Below are 14,824 nucleotides of genomic sequence, written 5' to 3'. Positions count from 1 at the left end.
TTCACAATATGCTTAACAGCAGCTCTGCCTCTCAGCTTTCTGCAGCAGCATATGCTGCATATGCAGGCTGAAGGCACCAGCCCCTGAAAACTGCCATCCTGTGGGCACAGGGAGACAGGACACGAAGTAGAGGAGGCAGTACCTGCGATGCAGGCTGTCATGAAGCAGGCGATGGTCCCCGCAATCAGAGCTCTCACTGCCCCGGAGGCGATGTCACGCTTTCTGGAAGGAGTTATGGATGCTGGGAAACACGGAAGCAGGTAGGAGAGATTAATGTTGAGGCTATTGACTAGAATTCCAAATTCCCAGCTTCTGAGAATTGTTCTGGGGCTGGAGTCTCAGGTCAGCTGACTTTTCTTTTCTCCTTTTTTAACTGAGCTGGAAAATTGAAGATTTCAAAAGCTTCGTGACGAGGTCCACATCCAGAGAAGTTCCTCTGGTGTGGGAGAACTCAAGGTATGCTGACGGCATTGCAAGGCAAGTAGGTCACAAGGAAGGATCCCAAATATCTGCAACTCATCTGTCACCATCTCCTTCTACACCCACAGTGGCACAGAATTAATTAATCAATCATAGCATTTTCCCATTGAACTTCCACTGGCCCTCCAAATCCTTCTCCAGGTGGTCATTGCAAATCCGCAGGAACTGGTATACAAAGTGAAACCTATCTGTCCTCTTTGAGTGGAGTAACATGTGTGCCTTTGAGCAAATTCTTCCCGATGCTCGCTTGGGTATCCAGAGGAAAACTGCATTGCAGAATTAAAATTAGACCCCAAAGGATTTACTGCAGTGCTGGAGCTTTTTTTTTTTTTCTGACACAAATAATGCTACAGAACAATGTGAAGATCTGAAACATGTTTACATCATATCTGTTGTTGAAGAACATTCTTTTCACTTACTGAGTCCGCCGATCACTATTCCCAGGGAACCGATATTGGCAAAGCCACAGAGAGCATAAGTGGCAACTGTCTCAGAACGTATCTGGAAATAAGCATAAACACAGAGATGTGCACATGGTGTGAGCCAGCTTAGCACATCTGACATCCTAACTGGGCTTCCTATTCTGACCATGGAATCAATATCGAGAAGTAAGTGTTCAGTGCATGATGTCAAACACCCGTTGCTTCCCAGTGGAACACCTGTTTTTTCCATCTCCCCTTGAATTCTGAGGGAGGGATAAGGGCTGTGCGGATTCAGAGACTCTCCATGAAGTTCTTGGAATTGGTAGTCTTGGCCTCTACCAATGCTGTTTTCTGCTCAATGATAACTTTTAATATCAGTATGACCTGGCCACCTGCTATATAGTGTGTCAGGCAGAGTACTAGCTGCTAAAGATAAAAAGTTCATCCCAGAAAATACTTGCATTACATTTATTTGACAAGGGACTTACTCAGAATGTACAAAGAACTGTTGTAACTTGCTAAGAAGACAAGCACCCAATAAAAAAGGAGATTTCACAAAAGACACACAAATGGCCAAAATAAGCACATGAGAAGATGTTTGGCATCATTCGCCACCAGGAAAATGCAAATTAAATTAAAACAATACGCTACTACCACACATCCCCTGAAATGGCTAAAGAAGATGGACAACACCACATGCTGGCGAGGATGTGGAGCAGTTAGAACTCGTGTACATAGTTGGTGGGAATGTAAACTAGCACAGCCTGTTTATAAAATACAAACATACTTGGTGGTTTCTTATCAAATTAACATACGCAGCCTGTACGACCCAGTAATCCCACTCCTAGGCATGTTCCCAGGAGGAATGAAAACATACGTGCCCGAGAAGATTGTACATGAATATTTATAGCAGCTTCATTCATAATAGCCCCAAGCTGGAAACAACTCAAATGTCCAACAGGCCAATGGGGAAACAAAGTGTGGATTTCCATAAAATAAAAAACTACCCTGGAATAGAAAAGAAAAAACTAACACATGGCACCAACATGAATGTTGAGTCCATTTATATGGAATTCTAGAGCAAGCAGAAGTGATCTACAGTGAGAGGAAGATCCCTGGCTTCCTAGGACTGGGTGGGGGTGGGGGTGGGGCTGACCTCGCTGGCCAGGAGGGACGCTTTCTAGGTGTGATGGAGATGTTCCATATCTTGATTGTGGTCGTGGTTACACAGGTGACACACTTTTCAAAACTCATGTGTACACCACAGTAGACCTTTTTTGTATGTAAATGACACTTCAGCGAAAAGGAATTATGTTAGTAAAAAAAAGCTCGCGCATATCAGACATCAGAGGGGCTCCTTTCAGTTGGCTGTGGTGTGTGCCGGCTCTTCTTTGTTGCTCAGCTCTGACCAGACTGGGGGGATATTAGGAGCACGCGTGGAAGTGGGAGAGTGGTCCTCTCACAGGGCGGTGAGAAGAGGGAAGGTGACTCCTTGGAAGTGTGAGCATGACCCTCCTTCTCTATTCTGACCATCGAGAGGTGCTGCTCAGGCCAGATAATTCTTCCTCAGGTTGAGGGACTGGCGATAGGAGGCCTGGAAGATTCAGTGGGCTTGGCACAGAAATCTGGCAAAGGCACCCACGCAATTGAGGTAGCAATTTTCTTTTCCAGACTCTTGAATAATCTATGATTTGGTTCAAAGAACAAGCCAGGCCAACGTTACATTCAAAAGTAGTGGTGCCTTTTTTTTTTTCCTCTTCCACTAACTGGATTTTTAAAGCTCACAGTCAAGACCCAAGGGGTCATGGTAAGTTTTTTGTTGATTATAAGGCTCCTCTTCTCTTTTTATAATTTCTAAGAACTCCTTTGTTGATATTCTCAATGAGAGTGCATAGAGTGGGCAGAAAAAAAAATATTTCAAGTATTTGAGCAGTCCAGTTTTTGGAAAAGCTCATCCTTGTCCCCCACTCTGTTGAGTGCTTTCCATTTAGTTCAATTGGCTTCAAAAATAGGAAAGCTGATTAAGAGACCACGGGGAGGAAGACAACATAAAGTGCTTGAGATTCCTCTTTCCTTTTTCTGGGGATCTGTGGGAAGGGGATACACAGATGTGGCCATGTAGGTTTTATAATAAGAGGAAAAAGAGGCTGAGATGATTCCACTTTGCCTTTGCCCATAAATGCACAAGATTATGTGATGGAGAGAGCTGTACTGCACTGGGAAATTAACAATCCATCTTATGGTTCTCCTTGTGTAGGAGCAGAGATGCCTCGTGTACAAGGACAGTCCCTGTAGCACTATTTCTAATAGAAAAAAAAAATTGGTAACAATGTTCATCAGCAAGAGGCTGGTTAAAATAAATTGTGATGTGCTCATACTGTGTCACAGGCGTGGGTATGGAGAGGCATCCGAGATATGTTATCAAATACAAAGAGCAATGCTAAGAACAGTGAGCAAAATACGGAACAGAGAGAGTTGCTGAATGGCAGGGAAATGGGGAGGATGACTTACCTTTCCCTTTACACCTTTTTGTAACTTTTAAATTCTGTACTGTGGCATGTTTTATGTGTAAACAAAGAAAGAAACATGTAAAGTATTATCTTTAAGAAAGAGAAATGATGGAGTGATAAAGAGCTCATTCTAGGGACAATGTGCTACATACACATCCTGACCTCTTGGATGGAGGTCCCCAGTGGGCATAATTCAATGGATAAGGCTGGGGTTTTGCCTCAGGGACCCAGATCTTATGCTTCAGTCATGTGGTAACTTTTCCAGGAGATGTTGGGACACCACCACCACTCCTTAGTTGGTAAACAGAAATTGTAGGAACTCATCCCCATTTGGTTGATTGGAAATAGGAAATTGGGGGAAACAAAATGTTTTCCCCTTTGTGACTCAACAGTAGCAGAAGCCGTTGAGTTCATACCTCCCGAATATCCTCTGTGGTTCTGCCGCTGGTTGGGCTCACTCCCAACCCAAATCAGCTCCACTGTTCTGTTTCTATCCTCTTAATAACCTGTTCACAAACCTGCTTAGCACAGCCAGAACCGAGCGCTTGCTTTGCTTATTAACAAAACTGCTTTCTCCTGGCAACTGGCAGTTAGGGATGGAAAACATTTCACTTAATTTAGCCTATTCTTTACTGTTGGCAGAGAAGCAAGCTGGTTTGTGGTGGCATCCAAACAATGAGGACATTTGGCCAAGCTCCACTGCGTGGTCAGTGGAAGAATGAACATTTGAGAAAGAGGAGACCTGCAGAGCTGCTGTTCATATCAAATGTGTGGGTCGAAATGCCCCTGACCATAAAATTCAAGTCAGTACTCCCCTGGAGTAAGCTGTTATATTTGTGTAATATGTGGGAGTAAATTTGCGTTGTTTGGTGTTGGGGAGGCTGGGAGAGATGGTGGTGTTCAGACGTGAGCAGTCTGTTAGAACCTTGGACAGCATGCTTTTCCTTGCCTTTACTTTTAAAGCCAAATATGTGCATAGGACATTAATTCCAAATGGATTGTTTCAGTGAGTAATAGTGGTCGTTGAAAATGTCCACCATTTCGCTTAAAGTTTCCATGTGTGACAATTGTGTTCTCTAGGAAGGTAAAAGTTGGAGACTCAGCTGCAATTATGGCCTAAATAATGGCCTCACCTGAATTCCCTCCTCCCATCCAAGGCCAAGCAGACATGAGCATCTCCTTGCAGGCTATTGACCTGAAACCCTGATGTTTTAATTACAGGGTGTTTGTCTAAAAGGCCCTGAGGTTGTCTTCCTCCCTCATTCACTTGGAGAGTAGCCATTGTGTCTCACTGTTTCTTTAGGATGTCGGGGCACTATGTGGCACTTAGGCATTCTCTCAGAGTTCAGAGAATTCCTCCAATAGGAAGGAAGAGTCCTTCATGACAAGGCCTCATCACTTACCCAACACTGTGGCCTCAGGACATAGCACAGTGCTCCCAGAAGACATTCTGTAAATACCTGTTGACTGATTGGTTCCAATCCCAGCTCATATGACTCTGGGTTTGTATCCACAGTGATCAAAAATAAATAATCACAGTGGTAAGGATTAGCTGTCTTTACACACACACACACACACACACACACATGATTAACTCAACATAACCGATAGTTACAGGGCACTATGTACATTATGAGCTCCATGAGACCAGGGATTTGGGGTCTGTTTTCTTCCCTGATATACCCCCAAGTGCCTGGCATGGTCCTGGCACACAGAGGCTATTGATAGGATGCATGTATGTGATGCAGAATTGTATTGGGAAAAAAATGTACTCACCGACATATATTGCTGCACACCGTTCACAAATTTGGGTCCAGCCTCTTGCCTTAAATGGATCAATTCTGAGAGGTGCTGATAAGCCACAAATTCATTGAAGAATGTCTTATATCCTATGAGTTTGGCAACCATAAAGCTGTCTTGCCAGTCTACTCCCATCATGAAGGAAAAGGGCATGAAGATGTAGGAGCATATTATCTACAAAAACCCAAAATGGATAGTTTATTAAAGTCATGCTTTGCTTCCGGTTTTCAGCCTCATGCTCACGACCAGGTTGTTCCCACCCGCTCTGTGCCTCCTGTAGGCACAGAAATCCCTTCATAGTCTCTGGCTTGTCCATTAGGAGTCAAGGTCGAAACCGAGTCATTTGAAGTAACCTGAATTTTGCGGGTCAGGAGAGGATAACTCTGCATTGAGGAAAGGAAGGGTGATAGGAGACAGCAAAAGATGGGTGGGAGCATGAGGGTCTCATGGTCAGTTTGTACATTGTTGAGGAGTGCATTATAGGAAAGATTTGCTATTCACAAATCTATTTTCTTTTTAAACAAAGATTGGCAGGAACAAAGTGGAGGAGAAACATGATAGAATTATACCTCGAAACTCAGTTGTGGGTAGTCAAACATGTTTCCAAACCAGGACAGGGCTGAATTCACAAAGGACAGCAGGGCCAGGAAGGCAATCAGATTCACAGCGATGTTCGCCACCAGGGCAATGGATGAGGATGCTCCCTGCGTTGCGGCTTCTAGGAGATTCCTTGAATCACTTTATCAAAAAATAGCAGTTCCGGAATTACCACGGGGTTGTCGGCGGATGAACATCACAGGTGTGGAAATGGCACAATCTGAGCTCAGTCAAATGGAGAGACCCACGCCCTGGCCGAGATACCCGAATTCCATGGACTCATGAAGGGGGATTTATACTTGTTAAGTGTAGGTGATGAGCATGCGAGTGTCTAAATGTTATACTACTCTTTTAATTTGGGGGCGTTTATAGTAAAAAAAAAAAATGGGAAAGGATAAAAATATTACAGGTTTTAACAGTTATATTTCACTAAAAGTAGCTTCCAGAGAATATTTATAAAATATTCACTGTGTAAGAACAATTCAAGCAAAGCCTGTGTATCCATCACCTCATTTAGGAAATGGAATATCACCTCAACACTGAGCACCTCCTCCTTAACCTCACCTTCTGTCAAGTCTCAGAGGTACTTGGCCCACTAGAATTTGCTTTATGATTCCCTTTCCAATTTTTTTCTCCCTAAATAATATATTGTGTACGTTTACACATTTGCTAACTTTGTAAATGAAATCCTCATATTCCATATATATCCTTTGGCAACTTGCTTTTTTAACTCATGGTTATGACTCTTTCAACGTACAAACAAGGGATGACTATCAGAAACATGTTGTTTGATGAATTCTGTTATTTAATGATATACTTTTGAACATCCTAAATCCTCTAGTTTTTTTTTACACCCCCTCATTTTTTTCTTTCTTTTGAACGGGGCAAAAGGTAAACAAACCTAAGAGGAGTTAGAAATACCTACATCACATCTTATCTTCCCTATTCAATAAGAAACTTCCTGAGATGGTGATCCTGTGGCTTTCTAACAGCCTAAAATCTGGCTCAATGAACCCTATGCTGTATTTAAAATTAAATGTCTATGAGACTGAAAATAACATAATATTGCAATCCAACTATACTTCAATCTAAAAAAAATTAATTAAATGAAATATCTACACTGAACAGTCAAGGCAATGTATTGACACTCAGATATTGGTATTTAGAAAGGTTCTCCTGGAGTTTTGAAACAAGATATTTAGGGTCTAAATAGTCACGGGAAATTAAATTCACTTTAATTCACCATGTTCTCCGATGATCAAATTTTTGCTGCATTTTGAATTTGGACTGGAGCAACCCCCCACCCGCCAACCTTCTGCTTCTGTAGTCATTAACTATTAACTAGGTGAGTGTGTCCCACTTACCCACTTTCCATTTTCATGGCATTCTTGAGGGTTATTTTAGGTGTTTCTGTCTCGGGCCAAAAAAGTTTAGAAATAGCCAACGCCGCAGGTGCTGACATGACGGACGCAGTTAACAAGTGAGAGGATGAAACCTGTGATTTCAGGACGAAGAAGGCCAATTTAGGGTTAGCTTTTCTCTTGTGTTCAGAATGAATGGCCCAAATGCCTTACCAGGGAGACGATGGGTAGGCACCGATTCTATGCCAGAAATCAATGTTTATTTGGAGGCTTGGAAGAGTTCAATGAACCAAGAGTCAGGCATCACTTTGAGAGAAGGGAGGCATTTGTGTGAATTGACCACATCCTTGGAGAAGCACAAAACCCAAATCTGACCATTTCAGAGGGGAATCGATCCTGTATTGTGGTAACTTACAAAGAAGTTTCCTCAACCTTTCTGTTGTCCTTTCAAATATTCAAATAGTCCCCAAAGCTCATGTTTCATTACATCATCAATTTAGACAGTGGATTTCTGGGGGCGCAGGCCAGGTACACCCCTCTCCATCTTCCTTTTGCTCTCCTGAAGTCCTCTGTGCCTTTATGTGACTAATATTCGTTTATCCAGAGTCCCTTTGATCTACAAGCTGTTTCTGTTTTCCTCATTGCAGGTCTGCTTAAGCTCATTCCCCTTCCCTCCTCACATCCTTATTTTGTTTCTGGATTCTCTTCCCTATATTTTCAGAATTCTAGAATCCACGTCTTCCTCCCCATTCCCATTGCACCCAGGACATTTTTGCAGGCAGCGTTCCTACAGTGTGGCAACGTGGCTCATCTGGGGAGACAAGACAGCCAAGCTGCTATTCCTGAGGGCTCCTTCCTCCTTTCCCTCTTCCTCTTCCTGCTCATCGGCCTTTGAGGTTTGGGTGAAGTCCTGGAATGAAACTGGCCTATCTTGTAAGAACTCCTAGTCACCTGGACCACACAGCTGCTGAGCTATTCTGTTTCTCCCCTGGGGGTTACATCTGCGTGTGGCTTGTAAGCTCTGTGCTTGGGGCACACGCACCAGTTATCATAACGTTCTTCAGCCCCATTCCTTAGACCACCCGCTCTCAAACTGGGCTGTACGTTGGAATCTGAGGACTGAAAAAAAACTTAGTAATGCCTGGGTCTCATTCCAAGAGATTCTGTTTGAATTACTCTGGGGTACGAGCCTGGGCATTAGGGCTTCTAAAAGCTCCCAGGTGATTCGAATGTGCAGGAAGGTTTGAGAAGCACTGCTGCAAGCCAGAAGTCAGAAAACATTTTCTGTAAAGGGCCAGAGAGGACATATTTTTGACTTTTTTGGAGCACAACTAACTCAACTCTGTGTCATGAAAGCTGCTATAGGGAAATAGATAGGAATAGCTGGTTTCCAATAAAACTGTAGTTACCTTCTAGATGTGGCCCACAGGCCACAGTTTGCTGACCCCCAACCTAGAATCTCTTTACTAGTGTTAGTAATAGTTATTTTATTATTTTTCTTTTTGCATATTTAAATTTTCAGCCAAAGTAACCTCATAATATGATTTCATTCTGCTGTGGTTGGATACAGTTCACATTTAGGTGGCAGGGATATGAAAGTGAAGCATCGTAGCTCCTTGGGGTCACGCCATGCAAATGTCACAGGAACTGTGATCAACTATATAGCAAAAAGGACACTCTTCTGGCCTCCTTATCTGGCAGCAGTGGTAAAGGGAAAACAGAAGTAATGATAGCAAAGAAAGAAGAGGCTGAATTTTTCCATAAATTAATCTCCAAACATTCTTACCCCAAAAGAAATGTATGCACCCAGCACGCTTCCAGCAATGGTAGAGAACCCAGCGGTCATGATTGCATGGAGTTCGGACTTGGTGACGTGTGGTAAATACGGTCGGACCAGCAGTGGAGACTCTGTCTGGAAGCAATGACCAGATTAAATGTTTCCTTAGGAAGCTATGCCAGTCTACTCAAAATTCCACTCTATACAGCAGTACTTCTAAGAGTGGACCTCAGACCAGCTCCACCAGCATGACTGGGAACTTTCAGTTAGACATGCAAATTCTCAGATTTACTGAATCAGAAACTCTGGGGATGGGTCCAGCAGTGGTGTTCTCATAAGCCCTCTGGTGGTTCTGATGTGTGCTCATGTTTGAGAACCCACACCCTCAATGTCTGGGTCATTTGGACTTTAGGTCAGTGTGCATACAGAATCACGTGTGAAGTTTGCAAGGCTGATTCACATAAGGCCCCTGCCTAGCCTAGGACTGGACTGTGATGGCTTGATATTCTTTTCAAAGGTTGGAACGCCATTGGCCAAGTTACTCTGTCCAGTGGCCTGGCCTTGGGAGCTGTGGTTCCCCAGCCTCTGTGGCTTCCCATCTCCCAGCTTCATCTCAACAGACCCTAAGTTTCTTTGCTGACACCATAGGGAAACAGAGACACAGGTGTGAAAAAAGACCAGCAACAACAAGGACAGGTGCCCACAGGCCGTTTCCTAACTGAGAATCAGAGGACCCCTCTCCTCCCCTCGTGGGGAAAGGAAAAGGTTGGAGTGTGGTTGTAAAGGCTTGAGTCCCATTAAGGAGGGCAGGCAGCCTGCAGCATGGGGCTCTCCATAAATAGTAGCTGTACTTTTAGCATATTAAGTACCAAATTGAGCACCACAGAAGCATGTGTGCAATTTTACAATTTTCCCCTCATTATTTCTAATTGTTTTTTAAGATTGACTGTGTTGAGCTTCAATTTATGGACTAAATAGAAACTCAGTACATGAGCCCTTTTACCCTGCAGGTAGGAGTAATCAACTCAAGACGGTGCCCTAATTAGTCCTGAGAGATTTTATGACTATAATTATAACAATTTCAACTCCTAAGGAAAGAAGTAGGGGCCTCCCTCTAAAGACTTTGCTCCAGGCTAGCAGGCTGGGCTTAGCAATAAGAAGGCTCAGCCTGCCTGGAGCAGTTGTAAGCCTAGGTCAGGGGGCCACGTGTTTTTCCGGGTGACTTGAGTTTTGCTTCAAATTCAATTTTCCTTGAGCAGCCATGCTAGCAAGTATTCACACTCGGTTCCCTTGGTGTGTAGTTTTGTGCTGCCTGAAGCTGTATATCCTGAGTAATGAGGATGTCAGGAATGCTGCCATTCTGAGGGACACCCCTTGGCAACTTATTTCTTCGCTTAAATGGGCTTCAGGCAAAAGAGCATTTATTCATGCCATGGGTGAGGAAGGTGAAAATGCTTTTGCTCATCAACATTTTTCTTCGGGCTCAGCAGAGATTTTGGCCAGCTCAGATAAGTTGAGAATGAGCTTAAGTATTTATGCGGCTGCTTGGTTGTTGGTGGAAAGCCTTTCTTGGTCTCTTTGCCACAAGTGTTACACTGCAGAATATGAAGCTGCCTGTTTCACGTCTGCAGCTTAAGACAAATGGGGAACTCCATTTGTGTGATGAGCTGCTGGCCCCTGCTAGCCAGAAACCTCAACAATTCAGTTAATTCAGAAAAGACTGGTTGAGAAGTTGTGTCTGAGAAGCCCTATGCTTTGATAAAATGATTCAGTCTCTCGTCCTCTCCGTAAACTTCTAAAAACCTAAATTCCACATTAGTGCACGGAGACTCTTGGAAGGGCTCTCTCTCTCTCTCCTCGGAATCTGGACGTTGTCAATATTGAGAGTTCCTTATTTTGACATCCTCCCCTCCTAAACTAAAAGAAATACTCTTTCTGGAAAGAGTATCCATTTAGCAGTTTGTTTTGTTTTTTGCTATGACTACTTACCTGCCCTACGAATATATTGCCAGAAGCAACTACAGATTCAACAGGAGATGTTCCCATAGTCACTAGCATTATCCATCCAACCTAAAAGGCAAAAAGGGACAAAGTCAGTGAAGAACTATTGGTGTACATGGAACTTCAAAGTAGGGATAAAAATCTTTAAACTGGAGGAAGATATGGAGTCCTTCACCAATTGTACTAAACTGGAGTATACCTCATATAGTTCATAGAGCAGGTCCATCAAATGCTCCTATTGGAGTGGTAAATCTGAGTCTTTGTGTAGGTACTTTGAATGCTATACAAATGAATGTCTATTGAAATGTCTATTTCATACAAGTAATGTCTATTGAATGTCTACTGTATACAAGTAATAAGTTATAATAATTGCTAATGGTCAGGACAATATCCATTGCATTCCAGGCCCTTGTTCCCAGTAATGCGTTTAATCCCCACAATAACACTTTAAGGGAGGTCCTATGATTAGGCCCATTTTATAGAAGAGGAAACCAAGGCACAGAACAGTTTCATTGTTTTGTCAAAGATCGCCCAGCTAATAAACCCTAGATAAATGGCATTCAAGACTTCGTCCCTGAAATAATCAGTTCTACACTTGTCACCCACTCCCTTCCAGTCCCGGTACCTTTCTAACAAGCCACTGCATCAGTCCGAGGTAGTACAACATGGACATCACAGTGCTGAAAAAAACCACGATGGGCAGGACCTGGAGGTGGGAGGCAAGAGCGACCATGGGTTAACATCAGCCCCAGCAGTATCAGGAGTAGGATTCAGATCAGTGTCCCTCTTTCTGCCTCCTTCCCCACCCTGAAATGTTACGAAGATACTAGAAACTCCTCTTGAAGTAAGCAACACTTTTATCAGGCAACTTCCTCGTGTGCAGTCTCTTATTTTAATTTGTTCTGGATAAGCTTGAGTACATTTCATAGGAAACTTGACTTTTTAAAAAAAATCCTGCTATGATAAACTTTTCTTTAGAGAAGGGATGAAATTTTGGGGGAATTTGTAATAATTAGACCTGGAAACTGAAGTCCACAGGCAGATATTCTTGCTCTGATATTGAACAGACATGGGCTTCCCTACTTATTAGCAGAGTAACCTGGGTCAAGATTAAGTGTGATTAACCTCAGTTCCTTACTCACGGTAATTACACGGTAGGTGCTTAAACAGTGCTTCCTAGAGAGCAAGCATTCATGCATTTAGCTTTCAGAATAATAACTGTTTTACTTACAGAGTTTTGAAGCACTCTATATAAAGATTAGACTTTGGAAACTAGTTTACTTCTGTGTTAATAAAGGTTGCCTTTTCCTAGATTCTGTTTTCCTGATGCTCTCTGGATGCCTTCAGTGCAGCCTGTGTGTCTGCAGGGAGCAGTTTCTGCCTTGCAGAGACCAACCAGGGCTGTGGTCTGGGGTGCTCCTGACCCCCAGCCCATTGTTCCCCTTCCTCTCTGCCCCTAGCTAAATGGCCGGGGACAAGCTGCCACCAGAGACACAGAATGACCAAGGACAATTTGTACAGGATCTAATTTAGAAAAAAAAATCCATTAATAATACATATTAAAAGACTCTTTGTGCCATTATTCAGAGCTTGCTCACTTATGTGCTTTTATTGGCTTTAATGGGCAGGCAATGCCTTCCCAAAAGCTCCAGGGAGTTTAAGGGGCTCATCCTGCCAATGTTCCCATAGGGAATCTCCTTTGGCAGAAAGCATGGCAGCTACAGCCCCGGGGGAGAGGGCGGGGCTGGGTGGGGAGGGGGGAGGCCTAAAGACAATGGTGCAGTCTGGGCAGCAAATTCCTCCATCTTTGTGATTTTATTTTTTCTAATTCTGGATCCAGTTCATGACAGATGCATATTTCTATCTCAGTTTGTAAACCCTTGATCTTTCAGAGATGGCTTAGTTATCTCAGCACCGAAGTATCAAGTCAGCAGTTTAAAAAAAGATTCAGCACAGTAGTTGGCCCAACTGATGCCGAGGTAATCTGGAGGTGTATCTGGAGTCCCTCAGTGAGAAAACAATTGAGAAGTGTAGGAACAATAACATAGCACAAGAAAAAGAAATCTGAAGAAAAAAACCAAACGTGTCTTTCTGACTCATCGACAGGTATTTGTAGGGACTTCCCAGAGGAAGGTGAGCTTCCGGGGGGTTTTGGGAGGACATGGGCATGTGGCCAAGCTGCCTTTCCCCTGGAAAATAGCATCCGTCCTTTGGTTGGGAGATGCCCAGCCTGCAGGCCTGCCTGGGCGAAGGCTGTGCCGAAGGAAAGAGGGGAAAGGTTTAGCACGCAGTTGGCTTTGAAAGAACAGAGGCTGATGTGGGTGACTGGCTGTTTCGGATGGTCTGGGATGAAGGAATTTCCTGGGCGCAGCGCTGTCACTGATTCTGGACTGGGAAGACATTGATGGCCACATGCCTCTTCTTTGCTGGATACCTAATGTCCCTTCTCCTGACGTCTCAGATACTGTTACCCCTTATGATCTTACATAAGTATCTCAACAAACGCTACAAGACCTCCAGAAGCGCAGGCATCCCTTGTTTCCTTTTGTTTCGCTTTGTTGCCCTTCTTGGATATTGTGTTTCTTACAGATTGAAGGATTGTGGCAACCGTTTGTTGAGCAAGTCTATCGGCGTGGTTTTTCCAACAGCATTTGCTCACTTTGTGCCTCTGTCACTGGTAGTTCGCACAATATTTCAGACTTTCTCACTATTACTCTATCTGTTATGGTGATCTGTGATCAGTGATCTTTGATGTTACTGTTGTAATTGTTTTTGGCATTTTTTAGCAATAAAGTATTTTTTAATTTAGTACTTTTTTCAGACATAATGCTATTGCACACTTAATAGACTACAGTAGAGTGTACACATAACTTTTTTTTCTTTTTTTTTTTTAAACATAACTTTTATATGTGCTGGGAAACCAAAAAGTTTCCATGACTTGCTTTATTGCCATATTCACTTGATCGTGGTGGTCTGGAACCAAACCTGCAATATCTCTGAAGTATGCCTGTGTTTCAGTATTTCTGACTTCCTCTGGATGTTTCCCTTAATGCTATAGTAACAAAATAAAATGTTTTCAGTCCACTGACTTCAGATAGATTGTAAAGGAGAAGGGACGGTGACGTGCTGTGCCCCTGTAACAGGCCTGGCAGGTGTATGCCTGGTTTCTGGTCAGTTAGCTTCTATCTGAATATCTACAAAGACTGAGAAGTTATTGAAAAGGAAGTCCCTTTGTAGAAAAAAAAAAATGTTTGGCTTTACCTTAAATGCAAAAAAGTGGTCTGTATATTTCTCACCAAAGACGAATGAAGCACCAGCATCACTGTACGCCAGGAATGTCTGAGTTAAAGGAAGGAAAAGAGCAGATCATTACAAGCACCGAAGTGGTGGTTACCATCCACAGGAGCTACCAGGCTCTGCAGAGGGTGGGGACTTGGAAAACTGGTTTGACAGACTTGGAGTGTTAATCTTCTCAACTTCCCCCCTGCAGTGGATGGCATGAAAGTGTATTTTGGAACTATAACAACATACAGATTTCCTGGCAGTTCTGACACTCAGTCTGACTCTAGGGTGCTGAAGAGTAAGCCAGGTGTGGTAGTTTGCGCCAGGAGCCATAAATGGTACACGGGTGGTACTAGTTACCCCTGGATGCAAAGAAGTCCTATTTCTCTGGGGAAACATCTTAGAAGAGTGACACCCTGAGGCAGGATGGGATAGGCAAGTGATGTGGTAGATGATCTGGGTAAGGGACAATGGAATATTAATAAACTAGGCAGATTAACATATTCTACATAAACAAAATTATTTGTCTAACTCATGCTATGGAATTAAAACATGGGTCAACTCATGCAGATAGATAAATCTTTCTGACGTGTC

At 43.2% G+C, this 14,824-nt stretch overlaps 2 protein-coding genes across 25 annotated transcripts in view; one reads left to right on the top strand and one right to left on the bottom strand.

Moving 5' to 3' along the window:
- The window catches only part of LOC105078787 (recQ-mediated genome instability protein 1-like), a 345,845-nt gene that overhangs the window by 171,915 nt on the left and 159,106 nt on the right, over window positions 1-14,824 (top strand). The gene's annotated exons all lie outside the window — the stretch shown is intronic.
- SLC28A3 (solute carrier family 28 member 3) overlaps window positions 1-14,824 on the bottom strand; it is a 60,646-nt gene that overhangs the window by 12,929 nt on the left and 32,893 nt on the right. Inside the window, exons 8-16 of the mRNA XM_010967501.3 lie at window positions 14,210-14,287; window positions 11,574-11,654; window positions 10,937-11,017; window positions 8,957-9,082; window positions 7,174-7,304; window positions 5,782-5,950; window positions 5,189-5,386; window positions 900-981; window positions 143-241 (exon numbers count right to left, since the gene is read on the bottom strand). Of these exons, the coding sequence (XP_010965803.2) occupies window positions 143-241; window positions 900-981; window positions 5,189-5,386; window positions 5,782-5,950; window positions 7,174-7,304; window positions 8,957-9,082; window positions 10,937-11,017; window positions 11,574-11,654; window positions 14,210-14,287 (1,045 nt within the window). The remainder of the gene's footprint in view (window positions 1-142; window positions 242-899; window positions 982-5,188; window positions 5,387-5,781; window positions 5,951-7,173; window positions 7,305-8,956; window positions 9,083-10,936; window positions 11,018-11,573; window positions 11,655-14,209; window positions 14,288-14,824) is intronic.

This window comes from Camelus bactrianus, chromosome 4 (assembly GCF_048773025.1).
Source record: "Camelus bactrianus isolate YW-2024 breed Bactrian camel chromosome 4, ASM4877302v1, whole genome shotgun sequence".
NCBI lineage: Eukaryota > Metazoa > Chordata > Mammalia > Artiodactyla > Camelidae > Camelus > Camelus bactrianus.
The sequence above is the reverse complement of the archived record's forward strand: the minus strand, read 5'-3'. Positions and strand labels throughout refer to the sequence as shown.